Below are 21,250 nucleotides of genomic sequence, written 5' to 3' on the forward strand. Positions count from 1 at the left end.
ATAAGCTGATCGAGCCATCGAGAAATAGTAGATTCGGAAGCTGCGTGACCTTTCCTTGGGCCTTTTGGAAGCACAAAGAGGGAATCAGACTGACAAATTGCAGGGGTCCACTACAGATAAATCTTGACTGCACATACCGCATTCAAGGTATGGAGAGCGTTGTCCCTCAGCGCCTGGTTAAGATAGAACAAAGAGTCCACCTTAGCTAAAAAGGACAGCTGAGCTGCAAAACCACCTTGTCACAAAGAATCACCAGGAACAGTCCCTTAAAGACGAGAGTGACCAATTCTGAAACTCTACAAGCTGAAGTAATGGCAATCATAAAAATAAATGTCTATGTCAGAAGGACCAAGGACATGTCCCAGAAGGGTTCAAACTGACATTTCTGCAATACATAAAGTACCAAGTTGAGGTCTCATGGAGCCAACCTAGTCTTGACCCCTTGTACAAAGCAATGAGTGTCTGGAAGAGGACTGCCAAGGCCAAAATCTGACCCTCGATTGTACTTAAGGCCAGTCCCTAGTCAACTCCAGACTGGAGAAAAGCCAGGATGCAGCCCATGACATTAAGATTGAAGTCCCTGAGCCTTTCACTAGGCTAAATAAGAGAAGGGATCACCGCTCCAGGTGGGTCACTATGTAGAGATGGACTGACTCAGGATACCGTGGGTGCTGGCAATGCACTGACCATGCATAAGATACGAAGAAAGAGGATGGATAGCCGCACTCCAATGACCAAACGGTTGTCTTTGAATAAAAGACAACCGTTTGGTCATTGGAGTGCGGCTATCCATCCTCTTTCTTCGTATCTTAGGCTAAATAAGACTTTTGAATTCTGTGGTAGGTATTTTATTGGAGCGGACTTCATAGTTGTCAGTAAGGTAGGAATGATCAAATCAGAAACATGCCCGTCTCCCAAAACTCTTGCTTCAACAGCCATGTCACTAAAGCCAGCGACTGTAACTAAAGGATGGAAAAAAATCGGAGCTTGCAAGGTTTGGTCAAACCGTTAAGGCCGCGTACACACGATCGGTCCATCCGATAAGAATGGTCCGACGGTTCACCGCTGAAGTGGCCTGATGGTCTGATGTGCGTACACACCATCGTTCCAAAAAACGATCAGGTCAGAATGTGGTGACGTAAAAAACAACGACGTGCTGGAAAAAAAAACGAAGTTCAATGCTTCCAAGCATGTGTCGACTTGATTCTGAGCATGCGCGAGTTTTGAACCAATGCTTTTGTGTACTAACCATCGGTTTGGACCTATCGGTCAGCGGTCCATCAGTTCGATTTTAAAGAAAGTTAGGGGAGGAATTTCTATAATATATAAATTGCTTGCTGCTAATGAACAAAAATTACCTCATATGATTGCTTGGGAAAGGGATCTTCAGGTTGAATGGGATTTGAAAGAATGGTACTCTAATTTTGATAGATCTGTGAAAGGGATTACCAATGCTTCACTTATAGAAGCTAATCTGAAGGTCTTTACTATATGGTACTTGGTACCCTTGAAGCTAGCCACTATTTACCCCTCTCTGTCGCCTCTATGTTTTAGAGGATGTCAGGGAGTTGGTTCTATGATTCATATATGGTGGGAATGCCCAAAAATACGCAGATACTGGAATAGGGTATTTCATATTATAAGACGTATAACTGGTTGTAATATACACCAATCTCCAGCGATTGCTTTGCTGAATGGACTAGTACCGCATGCTCATAAGTCTACAAGAAGATTGATATTATTTATCCTAGTAGGAGCAAGGATTTCGATAGCTGCTGCTTGGAAAAAATCGACGGTTTCGATATCATATATGAAAAGGAAAGTGACTTGGATAATGGAGAATGAAAAACGGTTGGGCTTGTTGTTAGATTCAGGTAACCAGTTTCATGAGATTTGGGAACCGTGGATGAAGTACTTGGGTATATTAAATTCAACGTGAATTTAATATGTTGATTCACCGTATTCTGTTGTATACACTTGGCAGGTAGGCTATCTACTCTTCTTCCTCTCTGATCTTTAGTCCTCATCTATTCATCCTTTTTCTTTCTTCCTGTTCACCTCTTGGTTCGATTTCTTTAAATGTTCTTTTATTTCTAATTTTTAGATAACATATGGTACTATCTATATGTGAATATGTTGTTAATGACTTGGTACTCTTCTTTATCATATAAAACATTTTTTTTTATCCATTTGGATGCACTCTATGATCAATTTGGATAAACTGGAATTTCTGGATATAATATCTTTTGACTCATGGATCCTGTGGAGAGTATATTGGAGGTGGATTCAGTTCCTCAGACAATTTCTAGATATGGTTGTTTGACGATATTTTCTGGTGTCAAAATATTTTTTTAAATAATCCGGAAATATCAGTTTGACAAAGTTTATGGTTGTTTATTCAATCTTTATCTTTTCATTTTATCCCTTCCAATTCTCAATATGAAAATATTTTGGCAATGGGGGATGAAATGAATTAATGGGAAACTATACATTGGTTGAAACGACTCGACTGTGTGTTTGAAGGATTAGGGGTGGGAGGTATAGAATTTAATTATTCTTAAGAGGTCAAATGGTATTACTTATGATTTGACAAATACTATAGACTGCCATGACTTTGAATTATATTGGATGATAGTTTGGAGTATATAGTATAAGTATAATTATTAGACCTCCGATGGATCGATTTATAAAAACAGGGGTTTGTTCCTTTAATTTTGTTTTTTATACCTCTGACTATAGAGTAATCCCTTCATTGGAACCTAAGTATTGTTAGAATGTAATGTACTATTAATATATGAGTTTCTATATCACAATGTATTGATATTTATCTAATGTATAACATCTGATGTACCATCTACTTTTCATAATAAAATTAAACTTGATTGAAAAAAAAAAGAAAGTTCTCTAACTTTTGTCCGAAGGACAAAAGACCGATGGGCCGATAGGTCGGTTTGGACCGATGAAACTGAACTTCAGTCCGTTTTCATCGGTTTGGATCGACCATGTGTACGCGGCCTTAGAGTTCATGGTTTGCACACTGACCAGTTTACCATGTTGGAGTACCACATTTCAGGAAGGGTAGACGCTGTAATGGCAGGAAGGCATAAATTACGGAAAATGAATCCCACGTTGTCGCAAGAGCATTGATCGCAAAAACGCAGGGATCCCTGATCCTTATTATTAATTATTCCAGCTTCACATTGCACCTGAATTCCAGAAGATCCATATCCGGGGCTCCCCACCTTTGGCAGAATTCCCTGAACATCTCTGGGTGAATTAACCACTCCCTCAGTGTCAGTCATTGTCAGTTGAGAAAATATGGCTGCCAATTTTCCACCCTAGGAATTGTGGATGGTGGATAGAACGGAAACATGAAGTTCTACCCAAGACAGGATAGGATCAATTCCTTTAAGAGTTGGTTTTTAACAGTCATGCCATTAAAGACAAAACTGAGAAGCAGGATAGAATAGAGGGCCTTGAGATAGCAGAAAGGCATAATTTGTCCTGAAGTACGACCAGGGAGTTAGCAAGGTATCTGTAGCTAGAGCTAGGCAACAGAGGTCGCGTGTGGCTAAATCTGGAGGCTAGGATGCCCATATCCGGAATACCCCCATTTTAGATTGAAGACATTTGGATAAAGGGCCCATTCCCCTTGATTCGGGCGATGGTGGCTGAGGTAGTCTGCTTTTTGATTGTCCACTTCTGGGATGTGAGCCAGAGAGATTGCTGGACAGTGCATTTCTGTCCACAAGATTATCTTGTTTGCATCCTTTAAGCCAGCCAGACTCCTTATCCCTACTTGATGGATAATGTAGGCCACAGCCATTGCATCATTTGAACGGACCCTGATTGGGAATCCATTCAGAAGAGAGGTCCAGTACTGCAGGTTCAACCAGACTCCTCTGAGCTCCAATATGTTGATGGAGAACTTGGTTTTCCCCAGTTAACCTTGTTTCGGGGATGACAAAATATTTAGATGAAGTGTTTGTGAATGAAATTGGCAGGTACCACCTTGAAAAGAGACTACAATTAGGCCTAAAACTTTTATGAAACAGGTGCTTTTCTCTGTAAAGGGGAAAAGGTCCATCACCTTCAGATTCTAGCACAATACTGGAGACTCGAGGAAAAGGGTGGAGTTATAAGGGAGGGGGCGTGTCAGTGTCTGATCACCCGAAAGAACACGCCTATAAGTCATGGTGTGGGAATATTATGCCTGTGTCCGGACTGTACAATTAAAATATATATTTTTCTTCTGAGCTATAATAATGAAGGTAGATTTTATATTACCATAACTAACAATAAATACAACAATGTGGAAAGCATTACAAGTTACAATCACACTACAGGCCATCCCTGTATCTCTTTTACAGTGGGGTCTGGGTATAATCTTCAAATGTTATGCTGAGTATCAGCAGCTCTAGAAACTGCCAAATGATCCCCAGTGATTCTGCAGCACCTGAAGAATCTTGCCAGTAGAAAAAAAATATTGAGAAGAGAAGATTTCCAGTCTTCTAAGACAATGAGTAAAAACAGAGGCATGCTGGGAGTGGAGTAGGCTGCTCTAACAGCTTTGGTTTGCTAGTGTCCAATCTCCTAAAGCAGTATAACTCATTGTACCTGGATCTACACCCTGTATGCCATAACAAAAAAAAAACTAAAAAGTTTTCAGCAGTCAAACAGCACAACAACATAATACAGCTTACTTTAGTCTGACTTGTAGATTGTTGGCAAGCTCCTGTTTGGCAGTGGTACATTTCTGCTTGATGTCCAGCAGTTTTCTGTGGTTTGTTAACATAATCATTAATTGGTTTGCATGGCTCAAACACAAGTCTGGTAACACAGAGGGGTCCTTCAAATTTTCAGCCCGCTTCTGATTGGCTAAAAATCCCTAAAGTAAAACAGGAACATACATATGTTAAATTGTGAGGTTTTCTTAAGAGTAAAATAACACATATATGGTATAGCGTACAAAATTTAGAAATTGTTATATGAAGGAGATCAAGAATAGTAAATAACAAGAACCAAACATTGAAACATTGGTTGATACACAGGTAAGAAGCATACATATAAATAAAAAAAACAGCTCTACATGAGAATTCACATTATCCACTATTAAATCAAGCACAATAGTGCACAAATATTCCTGTGAGAAACGCGCCTCAGATGATACACAGAGATCAAACAAATCCTCCTACATAAGTTTTACTTGTATATCTGCTGTATTGTATTAAGTGCAGATCGTGTTAATAACCTTTCTTCCTGTTTCAGCAGCACATAGGGGTGGGTGTGGAGTCTGGGCTTACACTGTGCAAGAGCCGATTGCTTATCTACCTCTAAGCTACCACCTACCTTTATTTACCTCTAAGCTCCCTCCCCGACTCAAATTTTCAGCTGCTGTTATCTCGTGTGTCGTAGAACTTGTCAAGAGTGACTCTGCTGATAACAGAGAAATTAAGCAGCAGAAAGACATGGCGCTTGGAGAGAGATAAGTAAACACTACAGATATATGTGCTCAGGTCAAATTTCATGAATGAGGTTGAGCCCAGGTTCATACTGAGTAGCGGGAATAAAGCTGAACTCGCATGATTTCACTCCCGCATGTCGGTCATGATTTCAGCTGCTATTTCATAGACATCTGGGCAGGTTTCTGCAGATGTCAATGTAAATTGCAGCCCAAAATCGCAAAGAGTAGTACAGAAATTATTTAGAATTAGAAGATGACAGTGCAGACTCACGAGGAGGGCGGGGCCTGATGAGGGTGCGCGTCGGAACATGCTGCTAGCTCTGAGGAGCTCCGTGGGCTCCATGGATCCCTCGGGCGTGCACTAGGCTGTGTCTCTTCCCTTCCCCCCGCTGTGCCTCTTCCCCCCGCTTCCCCCGCCCCTCCTTCCGCTGTGCTACCTTGGTACCTTGGTACCGCGCTGTGGAGTGTGACCGTGGGGTTCTCCTGGAGACGTGGAGTTTGTGGTCCCGACTTTGGCAGGCGTTGGAGGAGCTGAAGGGCTCGGGTTCCGTGTGCTGGGCGCGCTGTGCGGTGCTGAGGAGTCGCGAGGAGTCGTGAGGAAGCGCAGCCTGATTCGTCTGACTCGGCGGTGTGTGAGTTACCAGTGTTACCAGTGTGTCAGCGTGTCAGCATGGTTCAGTGAGCAGAGAGCAGCGTACTTCAGTGAGTGAAGCTGCAGCTGACTACTGATATTGGACTGATAGAAAGACTGTGACTATCATTGATTAAACCTTAACGCAATGCTATCTAAATGTTAATCATCAGCAAACTATATAAAGGCACCTCAGTGAATGTGGCTGCAGCTGCAGCGGATTGCTGATAGAGGAGGATTGATAGAAGACTGTCACTGACCCAATGATATCTAAATGCTAGCCAAATGCTAACCATCAGTCAACTATAAAATTGCACTCCAGCGAGTGATGCTAAGTGCTGAAGCGGTTTGCTGATTGAAGACTGTCACTAACTAAATGTTAAATAAATACTAACTATCAGCTAATCATAAGCTAATTATATAGCAACTGCATGCAACTATAAGTAACTATAAGTTACTATAAATGATTACAATTATAGGCGATTGAGTTGTGATTAGCGTGTCAGGGTACAGCGCATTACAGTACACTATAGTGAGCGAGGCTGAAGCAGAGTGGATAGTGGACTGCCACTTTAAGTGATTACAAGGGGTGTGGGGTGTGTGGGGAATAGTGTGCCAGAATAGTGCGCGGGGAAGCGTGGCTTTCTTTTCCTGCCCCCTACCACCTTCCAGCTCAAGCTCACCTACCAGTTCATATTGCTCCCACAGTTCACTGGTTGTCACTACACATTAAATATTAAAGGTTGGGAGACCCTTGAGCAGGAGACATGAGATAAAGGAGAAGAAGGAGGAAAAATAAGGAAAACAGAGGACACCTTTCTATCTTCAGAGGTTCACCAACTGGTAACTATAGTCATAACTTTAAGGTCTGGAAAATGCTCCGGTAATTGACTGCAATAAGCGTATATCTATCTAAGATATGACTTTTCAACTGTAAATCTGCCATTTATTGCCACTCGACTGCCGATTCTTATTTTTATTAAAAACATTTTTAGAGGGGAAATAACAGCCCCACTACTTATCCGCTATTCAACTGTTGAGCTGCCTGAGGGGTCAATAGTGGAATAACTATTCAGAATTGAAAGTCCTTATAGTCGATCAATTGGCCGTGTCAAGGGTATTTGGGGGGTCCTCCGATAATTTTTTTTTTTTTTTTTTTTCTTCTTTGTGTGACTAACAGAATATAAGAAATGAGAGGTCGCCCAGTTAGGGGTGCTGTGGCCAACGCCCCCAAAATAAGTGCCAGCCCTGGCACTATAAAAAAAATACATGACACAAGACACTTCCAAAGACTGTCCTAGTGAAACATCTGGGGCAAAAAGCAGACTATCAATGGGCCAACAAAAAAATGGACAGAGAAGGTACTCTGAAACAGTGACAATCAGAGAGTCTGAGGAGGTTGTTGCGGATCCACACGGTGCCACCCATAAAGATTTACCTCCATCAAAAACAGAGCTATTAGAGATGTTTTCGCGACTAGAACTATCAATCTCACGAATGGAGCTCTCGTTAAAAAATGAGATATCGATTGTACACGATGACATGAGCCATTTATTGAGAAGAGTGGAAGAAACTGAAGAAAAACTGGATAGTCAAGCAGCTGAGGTGTCAGAGTTAAAAATGCAAATGAAGGAATTACAAATAGAACAAAGGAACTTGAGGTACCGAATGGAAGATCAAGAAAATCGGAACCGGAGGAAAAACTTGAGGATCCGTGGTTTACCCGACCTGGAAGGAGAAGACCTCCAAGTAAAACTTGATAAATTATTCGGCCACATTTTGGGTAAAATAGAAACGGAAAAAATCAAATTCGAAAGAATTCATCGGATTAGAAAACCGGCGGAATTGGCAGCGGGAATACCCAGAGACGTGATCGCAAGATTTCATAATTTCCAAGATAAAGAACAGATTTGGCAGCGTCTTAAAACCATTAGGCCGGTAACATTCAATGAGACTGAATTACAGATCTTTCCGGACCTTGCCACCGAGACCCTCTCTAGAAGGAGATTATTAAAACCACTACTCGAACATTTAAAAATACATGGTATCCAATATTCTTGGGGTTACCCAGCGTGTTTAATCGGGAAGAAGGAGGGCAGGTCCGCGACCTTAAGGTTCCCTGAAGAGATGACTAAGTTCTGTAAGAGACTGGACATCCCATTGATAGAGATACCTGGTTGGAATGAACCACAAGAGAAGATATCACCTATACCGGGTCATCAGACATGGAACCTTATCCCAGGAAATAAAAGAGGAAAATAATTAAGAAAAATATCCACACAAGATGAATAACAAAAAACGAAGATGATGAAGTGGGGGGCTGGGGGGGGTCGGGGGGGGGGCGGGGGGGGACCGGCTGGTGTGAACCCGGGGTGTTCCAGGGTCCTGGGGCTACTCATCCACCCCCAGCCTTTTGGTTGGGGGGAGGGCGGTGGCAGTTCGGATGTAGTCACACTCGCAGAGCTCAACCTCTGGGGCGAGAACCGTGGGCCGGGTGGAGTAGGTTGGCCACGGATCCAGGTGCCTATATAAGGCCGTAATGCCCCTATTGGTGGGGGAAGGGAGGGAGGGGGGAGGGTTAGGGTGAATGGAGGGGTCATAGTACAGAGTAAATGGGGGGAGGTGGGGGGGGGTGGGGGGAGAGGGGTTGGGGGGGAGTATCTCCGGTCATCAGTTTCAGAAATAAGCTGCCTGTTGTGGTTTTGCCTTGATGCTTATTGGAAATCCTGTCTATGCAAGATGACGAGTGACATGACTCAACTTATAGCAACCGAATACAATAATAACAATGTAACGGGAGTGGTCGGGGGGCGAGTGACTATCTAGTAGATATTATGGGAACCTTAAAAATACTCTCATATAATGTAAGGGGATTAAATTCCCCGTTAAAAAGGGGTAACATTTTAAGAGAAATTAAACATCTTAAAGCAGATATAGTACTCATACAAGAGACACATATCTCGCAGGAATCAAATCTTAAAATAAGCTCACCGGATTACCCATTATGGTACTACGGAGACTCGCTGGCAAAGGGGGTTGCCATAGGGTTTGCTAAGGAAGTTAGATTCGTCCTGGTAGAGAGAAAAGCAGATCCCGAGGGGCGGTATCTCCTACTTAGAGGAAAAATAAATGAAGTGGATTATTCTATTGCGAATATTTACTGTCCAAATAAGAACTCCATGAGATTTCTTAAGGGGGTCATCGAGATGTTTATGGACTTCAGGATAGGCAGGGTAGTTGTGGCGGGTGATATGAACCTCTGTCTGGATCTGGATCTCGATTGTACGTCCCGTGCACAGCGGACTGGAGATGCACAAAGAAAATTACTTAAAAAAAAATTACAACAACTCCAATTGATAGATGTTTGGAGAATACAGCATCCGAAAACACGTGATTACTCATTCTACTCCGCTGTACACGGGACGTACTCTAGGATCGATTTTTTTTTTAGTGGATCATAGCTCATTGGACGTAGTGACAAGTTCGGGAATAGGGATAACTACCCTGTCGGATCACGCGCCAGTTTCAATCAACTTAAAAATCGAGGGAGCTCCCAAAAGTAACACCAAATGGAGACTTAACGAGGATTTAATACAGGATGAAGAGGTTGTAGAAAGGATAAAACAGGAATTAGAATGGTATTTCAAGACAAACTGCTCCGAACACATGTCGGAATCTTTAGTTTGGGAGGCCCACAAGGCCTATATTAGGGGCATACTGATCGCAATAGGATCAGCGAAAAAAAAAGAAACTAAGAAGAAATATGATGAGTTATATAAAACTATCTTGGATCTTGAACAGACCCATAAACTAACAGGAGAGCTTGAAGCGGAGCGCACCGTCATTTTAAAAAGAGAGGAATTAAGAGATCTTATCGAATATGAAAATAGAGCGGCATCTTACAGACGTAAGAAAGAGAATTATCAATGGGGTGACTTGTCGGGTAAATACCTAGCAAAAGGGTTTCAAAACAAATTTAAGGGTAATTTTATAGAATGCATTCAAACAGGCAAAGGGAGTAAGGTATATACAACATCAGAGATTGCAAGAGTATTTCAAGAATACTATGGGAAGTTGTATTCGATATCGCAAGGGGACACCTCGGAAAAAATAAAAAGGAGAAGTGTTAATACAAAAATTTTTTTAAGTAACACATGTTTAAATAAAATACCAGATGACAAAATTAGTTTTTTAGAAGAACCTATAACGGAAATGGAAATTCGTAATAATTTAAAGGAGTCACCAAAGGGGAAAAGCCCAGGCCCCGATGGGCTAACAATTGCATATTACCAAAAGTTCAGTGACATTCTGATCCCCAGGATGTGCTCTTATATAAACGGTATTGGTTTAAACTGGGATATTCGTCAAGAGGCATTAGAAGCTGCAATTACAGTAATCCCTAAGATAGGTAAAGATCCCTCCTTATGTTCTAGTTTTAGACCCATCTCGCTATTAAATGCGGACGTAAAATTGTTCGCCAAAATCTTAGCAGGGAGATTGAAAACAATCATGAAAGATTTAGTACATACTGATCAAGTAGGCTTTGTCCCCGGGAGGGAAGGCAGGGACAATAGCATCAGAACACTTCTGTTGACACAGATAATAAAAGATAGTAAATCCCCAGGTCTACTCCTGTCTATAGACGCCGAAAAGGCTTTCGACAGGGTAGACTGGGGATTTCTATTGAACACATTGGAGTTTATCGGGATCGGTCCAAAAATGATGGGGTGGATAAGTGCCCTGTATAAACACCCAACGGCAAGAGTTAAGGTGAATGGGACATTGTCTGGGACATTTGAAATGTTCAATGGGACTAGACAGGGGTGCCCCCTGTCCCCCCTTTTATTTTATCTTTGGAACCATTGCTGGCCGGGATTAGAAATAACCCCGACATCAGGGGGATACAAACAAATGATGGGGAACATAAACTCGCAGCGTTCGCCGACGATATCTTATTATTTATAACGAATCCAACTATAACACTCCCGAATCTATTAAAAACCCTCAAATTGTATGGAGATGTAGCTAATTTCAAAATCAATCCTCTAAAATCAGAAATCCTTAATATTAGCGTGAATCCACAGGACGTACGGAGATACAAGCAAGAGTTTCCATTTATTTGGAAAGATACCGAGATAAAATATTTGGGAGTTAATATTACATCATCCCCTGACCTAATCTACCTACAGAATTATATACCATTATTAAATGATATTAAAAAAGATTTAAAGAGAATTGCATTGAGACAAAGATCCCTACTAGGGAGAATAAATTGTTTTAAAATGTTTACTCTCCCTAAAATATTATATATAATTCAAATGTTACCAATCGCACTACCGGGTGCTTACTTTAAAATACTAAAACAGTTATTAAATAGGTTTATATGGCGGAACAAAAAAATGCGCATAAGTATGGAGGTGTTAATTAGAGATAAGGAACATGGTGGTTTGGGGGTACCTGATATTTACACATATTATATGGCCATTCACATGGCACGGGTGGTTGATTGGGTCAGAGATAACAAAGAGAAAAGGTGGGTGAGATTAGAAAGTTGTTCAAATAAGTCACTGTTAGGAAAAGAGATTTGGATACCGCCACATTTTAGACAAATAAATCCGCACATGCACAAAATCACATTGGCATCCATGTCTACATGGGATAGGGCACATAAAAAACATAGATGGGGCTATAACTCCCCACTAATCCCTTTATTTGACACAAATTTTTTTGTACCAGGGAAAATGGACCTGTTTGGTAACTGGATTAAAAAACCAGATGCACAATTAAAAGACATATTAAAAGACGGCAAAATTCTTACCTACCAGGAACTAAAAAAAAAAAAAGAACTGTTTGAGTTGAATAGGTGGCGATACTTGCAGCTGACGCATTTTGTAGATTCCTTCCCCTCCCCCCTGAGGTCAGATAGATACTTGCTCCCTTTGGAGCGTTTGTGTTTAGCACCAAAGGGAAGGGGCGCGATCTCCGCAATTTATAAAATACTGATGGGATTGAAAGACTCCGGTTTCCCTCCTTATATTGATAAATGGAAAGAGGAACTGGGAACGGGTAAAACCGAGACAGAGGTCAGGAAAATATTAAAAAAGACGCATACGACTTCACTTAATTGTGCATTGATCGAAATGAACTTTAAGTGTTTAGCACGATGGTATATAACCCCGGCCATAGCACACCGTTATCAAGACGACACCTCCAAATATTGTTGGAGGGGCTGTCTTGAGGTGGGCACTATGTCACATATATGGTGGACCTGCCCAAAAATTAAAACATACTGGAATAATGTATTAATAATAATTGAGGAGATAACCGGAATTAAAATTCCTCCTGACCCATGGGTCTGCCTGTTTCATGGGACAGAAATGTCAACTAAACAGTACATGAGAACCTTACTTCCCCATGTACTAGATGCAGCAAAGAGTCTGATCCCCAAACAATGGAAGGACCCTATGAGCCCGACAGAGAAGAGCTGGTTTTGCAGAATTAATGATATATATTATGCTGAACAGCTCAGGTACATGGGAGAGGAGGGAGAAGGCGGATTTAAACGAAAATGGCAGGATTGGGTTAATTTTAAACTTGGACCAAGGTATATAGATAGGATGATATAGTGTAGGAAGGTGAACGGGCAAAGAGTGATTCAATAGGAGACAGAATTCCGGAGATAGGGGAGGGTGGGAGGGTGGGGATAAGGGTTGGGGGTGGCTTGAGGGAGGGGCGAGGGTTTGTTCGGCTAGGGGAAACTAATGTATCTATTTATGTATTTAAGTATTTTTTCCTTTTTCTCCTTTCGTATATTTATTGACACATATTTAAAAAAGCACTTTTGCAATAACAAAAAAAATAAAAAAAAATATTTTCCAACCATGATGCGAACTAAGGAGACTGCGAATTGAACGCAAATTGATTGAGTATCCTGATAGTTCTCTGAGGCGGAAAAAAAAAAAAAAAAAAAAAAAAAAGAAATTATTTTTTGAAATTAGGACGGCGCCATTGCCAGGAATTGCCGCTGATCAAATCGTACCAATGTGAACCAGGGCTTACAACCACTTTAAAAACAGCAGATGACAGTTCACAGAATGTCCTTCTTTAGTATAGAAATCCACCTCATGCCAAATGCTCCTTTTTCCTTAATCTTCCAGCTCCGATCAGCACATATATAAATATAACACGCTCGCCAGATTTATATGACCACTATCTCTGAGCAGATCATAAAGTGCTTGATGATTAAAGGGGTTAAATCACCTCCAGTAACCTCTTTTTTTCAACTCCCCCTCTGGTTAGGTCCTTATGCACTCAACCCTCCACGCAGTATAAAAAAATATAAATCACCATTGCGTAATATCTAAAAACTCACATGTAAACGCTTCCTACTTGAGGAAGTCCTTGTGATGAAAAGCATAGATAGTGGGTGTGGCATAGGACGCTTTGGAAGAAACACAGAAGTGAAGGGTTTATCTGTATTGGAGCCATTTTTTGCCTGTTTACATGTGGGTGCACTGGAGGTGATTTAACCCCTTAATCATCAAGCATTATATTATCTTCTTATATACAAGAGGTCATATAAATCATATATGTGAAGCATGGAGGAAAAATGTTAAGCAAAAGGGAACATTGGGTACGAGGTGGATTTTTGCACTAATGAAGGACCCTTTATTAAGTGCCATCTACTGTTAATACAATGTGTTCCTCGTTGAAATATTTAGGTTTTATACACTACTGGGTTTATTTTAGTAGATTAGATATTTGAGAAGATTGGTAGCATATTGGTATTTAAAATTATCACATGGTGCTGGTAAATTGTTTTTTATATTTTTATTCATCATGGAAGATAGAATTTAAAGCGGAGGTCCCACTTAAAAAATAAAAATAAAAGCCAGCAGCTACAAATACAGCAGCTGCTGACTTTTAACATATGGACACTTATCTGTTCATGGTGCCGGCGATGTCGGCAGCCGAGGCCGAGCAATCGCTCGGCTCTCGGCTGCCTCTGCCGCCATGCTCGGTAAGGGAATCAGGAAATTAAGCGTTGCGGCTTTACTTACCGGTTCCCTACTGCGCATGCGCGAGTGGCGCTGCACTTCTTTACTGTGCATCTCCCAGAAGACAGCGGGGGTGCAGAGTAGGTGCCAGAAGTGGCGTAGATCACCAAGGTGATCTATGCCAGGAAGTGGGAGCAAATGCCTGTTTTAGACAGGTATCTGCTCCCCCTCCCCCATGAAAGGTGCCAAATGTGACACTGGAGGGGGGAGGGTTCCAAAAAGTGGAAGTTCCATTTTTGGGTTGAACTCCACTTTAAGGAGCAGCTTACTAAGAGGTTGTTGTTGTTTTGGTGGATAGGGGCTAAGCATCCGACATATAAGCAAAAATGCAGTTATTTATATCACCAGAAATGCTAAAAGTGAGTTAATTAATTATAGATACTGTATATATGATATTACATACAACAAGTGATGACCAAGCTTTAGAGAAAATTGTCACAAACCCCAAAAATGTAACATAAGAAAAAACAAGTTGCATAAGAAGTGACCTTCAGTAAAAAAAAAACACAATATGTTGATACAGTCACCAGATCCAGAGATATAGGCAGCTGAAGGTAAATTCAAATCTTAACTTTCCCTGCAAAGACTGCATTTGTCCTTGTAGCCTCCCACCTGTATTGTGGGCAAACTAATATGATTGGAGGCCTTGAGACTCAGGAGTCCTAGATTGTAGGAACCAATCCTGACTATAGAGAAAAACAGATGCCTATATAGGGAAGTGAGCTGTGCAGCTTTTATAAAATTGATTATGCAACATATTTAAGCACGACAAACTATTTCACAATTTGTTATTGATTGTTCAATGCAAGCAATTAAAAAAAACTTTTTCCACATTTCAAAAAAATTGTTTCATTCATTTAGTTTACAATAAACCCAGGATATAATTTTCCTTTGAGTAGTTCCAGTGTCAGCAGTAGAAAATCCACTGCTGAAATACAGTATTTTTTTACTGCTAGCTTTTGTACTACCTGCCATTTCAGCCAAAAAGAGGCGTTAATCATTTTTATAAAAGTGATACTAGGCAAGAAGAAATTATATATATATATATATATATATATATATACACAAACACACACACATACACACACACACACACATAAATATATATATATTTTTTTTTTTTTTCAAATTTGAAATGTCTGCATGAAGTTTAGTGATGTCACATGAGAGAATAAAAACGCTTGAGGTCACTGAACTGTTTTACTTTCATGTAACAATACAGACTCTCTTTATCTGTCGCAGTAAGTCTAGACATCTTCTCACATAAACTTTATATGATGACTGTGGTCTGCCTCAGGGGACAATAATGTATAATAGCAGTTAAAGCAATTAAAAAAACAGAGCTTATATATATATATATATATATATATATATTAGAGATATAGATATCTATATATATGTGTATATATATATATATATATATATATATATATATATATATATATATGTGTATATCTATATCTATATATATATACACACATATATATATATATATATATATATATATATATATATATATATATATATATATATATATATATATATACACACACACATATATATATATATATATATATATACACACACACACACACACACAACAAAAGGTTTAGGCAGGTGCAAAGAAATGCTGTAAAGTAAGAATGCTTTCATAAATATATATTTTATTGTTTATTTTTATCAATTTACAAAATGCAAATATAAATCAAATCAATATTTGGTATGACTACCCTTTGGCTTCAAACCAGCATCGTTTTTTTTTTAGATAGACTTGCACACAGTTTTTAAAAGGTACTCACAAGTTCGGTTTTTCCAAACATTTTGACGAACTAACCACAGATCTATGGATGTAGGCTGCCTCAAATCCTTCTGTCTCTTCATGTAATCCCAGACAGACTCATAGCGATGTAGAGATCAGGGCTCTATGGGGGCCAAACCATCATTTCCAAAGCACTTTGTTCTTCTTTACACTGGAGATAGTTACCATTTTCTGTATGTTTGGGGTTGTTATCCTGCTGCAGAATAAGTCTGGGTCCAATCACGTGCCTCCCTGATGGTATGGCATGACGAATAAGTATCTTCTTGGATTTCATAGCATTGTGGACACCACTCACTGATCCTGACCATGTCTCCATTTGCAGAGCTCCATTTTGTCTGGTTTCCACCATCGCTATGGGTGAGGGCAATCCCCTCTGGGGTACTCATGGAATAGGGAGCGGAATATAGGGTGTGTCCAAGAAGGAATACACAGCACAGCAGGTGCAGACCATCCTGTAACAAAGTCCTTGTGGCAAAAGGCTGGGAAGACTTGTCTGAGTTCCTTAAACGGGCTCCAAGCAGAAGTGGCAGTAAAGTGTGCAACCTCTGGTGTGATGTAAAATCTGATTATCCACATTAAACTAAGCTGTAAGTGGTTGAGTTTTAGTGCCAAGTTTGTAAAGTGAATACATTCTAAACATAGTCCCGGTTTTTACTGTGACTGCTAGGGATACAGGGTGGCCCTGTCTTACCTGTTTACTTTGCTAGTCCAAAAATAGGGCCTAGGCTTTGTCTGTCACTATGGGCATAACGTTGTGGGGGTCTTCAGGGTCTGAGTTACATAGGAATGGACCACAGCCCTGGACCTTTATAACACCCTGTGGAAAACTACACACTATGCACAAATTTATGTGCTTAAGGCAACATTACAGGCCATCCCACAAGCACAGGGTTGTACCGATCCAGATGCACTGCTTCTTTTGAAGCAGTTGAATTACTGAAGAATCAGAAGATAAAACACTAAGGTAGTTAAGCTAGGACTGATTTCTCCATAAGGGAGATGAGGTCCATCACCTTAGGATACTAGTAAAAAAACTGAGAAATCACGGAGTGGGGTAGGTTTATAGGAGACATGCCCAGGTGGTGTGTCCTAGCAGTGTGTCCTCAAAAGCTTAATGATTCGTTTCTGTTTCTGTAAAGACATATATAGGGAGTGGGTTTGAGTAGTTTAGCAAAAGACAACTGGGCAATGTTGATGTTACTCAAAATTTCTGCATTCTGTCAGCCCACAACAGGACTTGAAAGTTAAAGTGAAGCTCCACCCAAAAGGGGAAGCTCCGCTTGTTTGCCTCCTCCTGCCCTCAGCTGGCACATTTGGCACCTTTTGGGCTGAGCGGGTAACTGGTTTTGACAGGTACCCGTTCCCACTTTCTGCAAAATCACCCGAAAGTTCAGCCCCTCTTCTCCTTCCCCCACCGTCAAGCCATTCTCACAGCACAGCATGGAACTGATCAGCGCGACTATCTAAAATAAACATCTGACTCTATGAGTAAGACTAGTAAAAGTGTAAATAACATGTGTAAATATCATAAGTGCATAAGTGCAAAAGTCCACACTAGTTCTTGATCCAAAAAGGTCAGTAAAACCAAAATTGTTCTAAATCCCAGGAACTCAATTGAGAAAAATATGTTCTTCTAGATCAGTGGTTCTCAACCTGGGGTCAGGACCCCCTCAGGGATCGAATGACGATTTGCCAGGGGTCACCTAATCCTGGGCTGTTCCTGAAGTCCATGCTGCTCTCCCAGCCTTTTCACGGCTGCCCAGCAGGGCTTTACCTGGGGCCTGCAGCCACCCACTTAGCCTCTTTGCAGCCACCAATTCAGTTCATGTCATGGCTGGGAGACAGAGACTAGAGGTCCGCTGACTATTGAGGAATGTGAAGTGGGAGGGGCTGGAGTCGCGCTGATTATTATTTGTTTATATCCAGTTTTCTTGTGCACATGTACATTTGTAGATTTAGCAGCGATTTCCATTAATTTTTCATTTTATATTTTCACACACCCTACGCACGTGGTAGCGTGAAAGATTCATTCAACTTTATTTATCACAGCAGGGAACCGGCTGTGAAGCCACAAGACTTCACTGCCGATTTCCCTTATATGAAATGGCAGAGGCAGCACCCGAAAGATATTTGAAAAATCGACTGGGGTGAAGACACTGCTGGATTTGTGGACAGGTAAATTTCCTAACATTAAAAATCAGCAGCTACAGTATTTGCTGCTGACTTTTACATTTTTCTGAAGGAGCCTGAAGCTCCACTTTAAAGCGGAGTTCCACCCAAAAGCCACAAGTGGAGATGGCAGTGGCAACACCCGACAGCCAATAGAAAGATCAGCTCAGGTGAGAACAGCACTGGATCCCTGGACAGGTAAGTGTCCTAATATTAAAAGTCAGTAGCTACAGTACTGAGTTTTCATTTCTTTCTGAAGGAGCCTTAAGATCCTCTTTAATTTAAATGGCCAGCAATTAATAACATCAGGAAAGAAGATTCAGGCAATGCACAATGTACTATATCTCTGATAAAAAATAAAAATTACAAAGTATTTTGAATGCACGCTATCAATTGATTTACATTGTACTGGTCATGAAACTGATTAGCAACAGGTTCAGCATAATGCTATCTGTAACATAAATCCTGCAGTGGGATTTTACATCAAAACCAGCTATGTCAGTAAATGACAGACTAGACAGCAGATGGAACCTAGTCCAAGTACATGACAGAACATATTTTCTTTTTTTTTTTATCATTTAAAGTTTATTTTATTGAGTTAAAAAAGTTGTTTCCATCGTACAAAGTACATACACATACAAAACAATACTTTACAAAACATCCATAATTGTTTATCCCAGCCCGCCCCCTCCCTAGATCTGATATTTCTGCCTTCTTATATTATTTCAGGCCTAGTCCATTTCTGTCATAGCTACTACATAATTCTCTTGTTTGTTTAAACGCAATCCATTTCTTCCAGGTTAATCTATATCTTTACTCCGTTCCCTGGTCCCTGCTGCACAAGTACTCCATTTTAGAGATGTAATCCACTCTCTGTATCTATTCTTTTATTGAGCCATTTTTTTGGAATCAAGGCTTTTGCAGCATTAAGCAGGGAAGGAAGTTTCTTTATATTGTTTTCTTGTTTTATTGGTCCTGTGAAACAGCACATTCCAGGTGTTTTGTTGGATCCTTTTCCCTATTATCTCCTCAACGTAATCTCATATGCTGTACCAATACTCTTATTTTCGGACACTCCCACCAAATGTGTATTGTTGTTCCCCTCGGTTTACATTGTCTCCAACACTGGGAAGAGCTATTTGGCTGAAATTGATTAATTCTCTCCGGAGTCAGGTGCCATCTTACCATACATTTATAATTAGCTTCTATCGTAGTAATATCAGTTGCGTAGTTATAGACTGCTTCTATCATTTGTCTTTCATCCAACTTTATTTCTAGTTCTTGCTCCCATTTTTCTGTAAAGGGTAAGGCCCCGCTTCCTTCCAGTTCTGTTAGTATATCATACATTTGAGAAGTTCCATGCTTCATAGGCGTTTTAAGATTGCAAAGTTTTTCGATTGTGTTCAGTGTTTTCTCATCTCTAATTGGTTGGGGTATTGTGCTGACTAAATGTTTAAGTTGCAAAAACTCCCATTCATTTACCCGTTGCCACCCATGTGCTGTTATTAAGTCTACTCTAGTCCTTATTTTTTCTTGTTTTACAATATCTTTTAATTGTGCTTCCCCCATTTGCCTTCCCATCCGTGTCCCATTACCTGGAATAAAGAAACTTGTTTCTGTCAACGAAATGAGAGGAGAATTATATTTCCACTTCTCCTGTCGATATAATTTATCCCAGACTTTAAAACTTTAAAAACAATTTTAGTTAAATTGTGCATATCAGTGCCGAGTGTTCTGTTTTTTGGTGGGATCCAAATTATTTTTCCCTAGTGGTGTCGTGTAGAGTGTATTTTCCATTTTTGCCCATCTCTGTTTATGTCTGCCCATTCTAATAATCTTGCCATTAGTATCGCAGTATGATATCTTTTAATGTCGGGGACCGTCAACCCACCTTTCTAATTTTTCCTAGATAGGAGCACATTACTTACTCTGGCTTCTTTATTCTGCCAAATATATTTCAAAATTATTGTTTTTACAACAAAAGATTGGGGTATCTCTATTGGGAGCATTTGAAAATGTATATAGGATTTTTGGTAAAATCAAAGGGCCAGATCCATAAAAGAGATACGCCGTCGTATCTCTGAGATACGACTGTCGTATCTATGCGCCTGATTCATAGAATCAGGTTACGCATAGATCTCCCTAAGATCCGACAGTGACTTACACCGTCGGATCTTAGGCTGCAATTCTAGGCCGGCCGCTAGGTGGCGATTCCATTGCGGTCGGCGTAGAAAATGCAAATGACTAGTTACGCCGATTCACGAACGTACGCTTTGCCCGTCGCTGTAAATTTACGTCGTTTCCGTAGAGATACGCGGCGTAAAACTAAACCTGCCCTCTAGGTGGTCTAGCCAATGTTAAGTATGGCCGTCGTTCCCGCGTCGAAATTCGAAATTTCACGTCGTTTGCGTAAGTCGTCCGTGAATGGCGCTGGACGCCATTTACGTTAACGTCGAAACCAATGACGTCCTTGCAAAATCATTTAGCACAATGCACGTCGGGAAATTTTAGGGACGGAGCATGCGCAGTACGTTCGGCGCGGGAACGCGCCTAATTTAAAAGGACTTGCCCGTAAAACTTGCGGCAGTGTAACGTAAATGTAATACGTTACGCCGCGGCAGAGTAAGCCGATTCTACCTGAATCTGGCCCACAATTTTTAGCAAGTTTATCCTTCCTATCCAAGAAATCTGTCTCCTCGATAGATTTTTTATGTCTTCTTTCACTTCATTCAATAATGGGATGAAATTGGCACAATATATTTTTTCTAACGTAGGGGATAATTTAATTCCCAAGTAGGTCAATGCCTCTGTCTCCCAGGAGAACAGGAATTTCTGTTGTAATGCTATTGCCTCTTTCTTCTCTATTCCTAGGTTTAATATTACAGTTTTGGTAGGGTTTATCTTAAAGTTTGTAAGCTCGCCATACTCTTAATTTCTTTTATTATATTTGGTAATGAAAACCTAGGCTTGGTTATGTATAGAATTATGTCGTCTGCATACAGGGCCACCTTGTGCACCTTATCTCCCCCTCCTATATCCACATTTTTCCTTATTTTTTCCATGCCATGCTATTTTACAGTGCGACTGAACTAAGCAGCCACCATGTTCTC

The 21,250-nt window shown here is 40.5% G+C and overlaps 1 protein-coding gene across 4 annotated transcripts in view; it reads right to left on the reverse strand.

Annotated features, from left to right (window-relative positions):
- Positions 1 to 21,250, reverse strand: part of RB1CC1 (RB1 inducible coiled-coil 1) — a 234,092-nt gene that overhangs the window by 94,803 nt on the left and 118,039 nt on the right. For all 4 annotated transcript variants that reach the window (XM_040354194.1, XM_040354196.1, XM_040354193.1 and 1 more), the window contains exon 8: positions 4,704 to 4,888. In XM_040354194.1, coding sequence (XP_040210128.1) covers positions 4,704 to 4,888 — 185 coding nt within the window. The remainder of the gene's footprint in view (positions 1 to 4,703; positions 4,889 to 21,250) is intronic.

Source organism: Rana temporaria, chromosome 5, assembly GCF_905171775.1.
Source record: "Rana temporaria chromosome 5, aRanTem1.1, whole genome shotgun sequence".
In the NCBI taxonomy this organism is placed as follows: domain Eukaryota; kingdom Metazoa; phylum Chordata; class Amphibia; order Anura; family Ranidae; genus Rana; species Rana temporaria.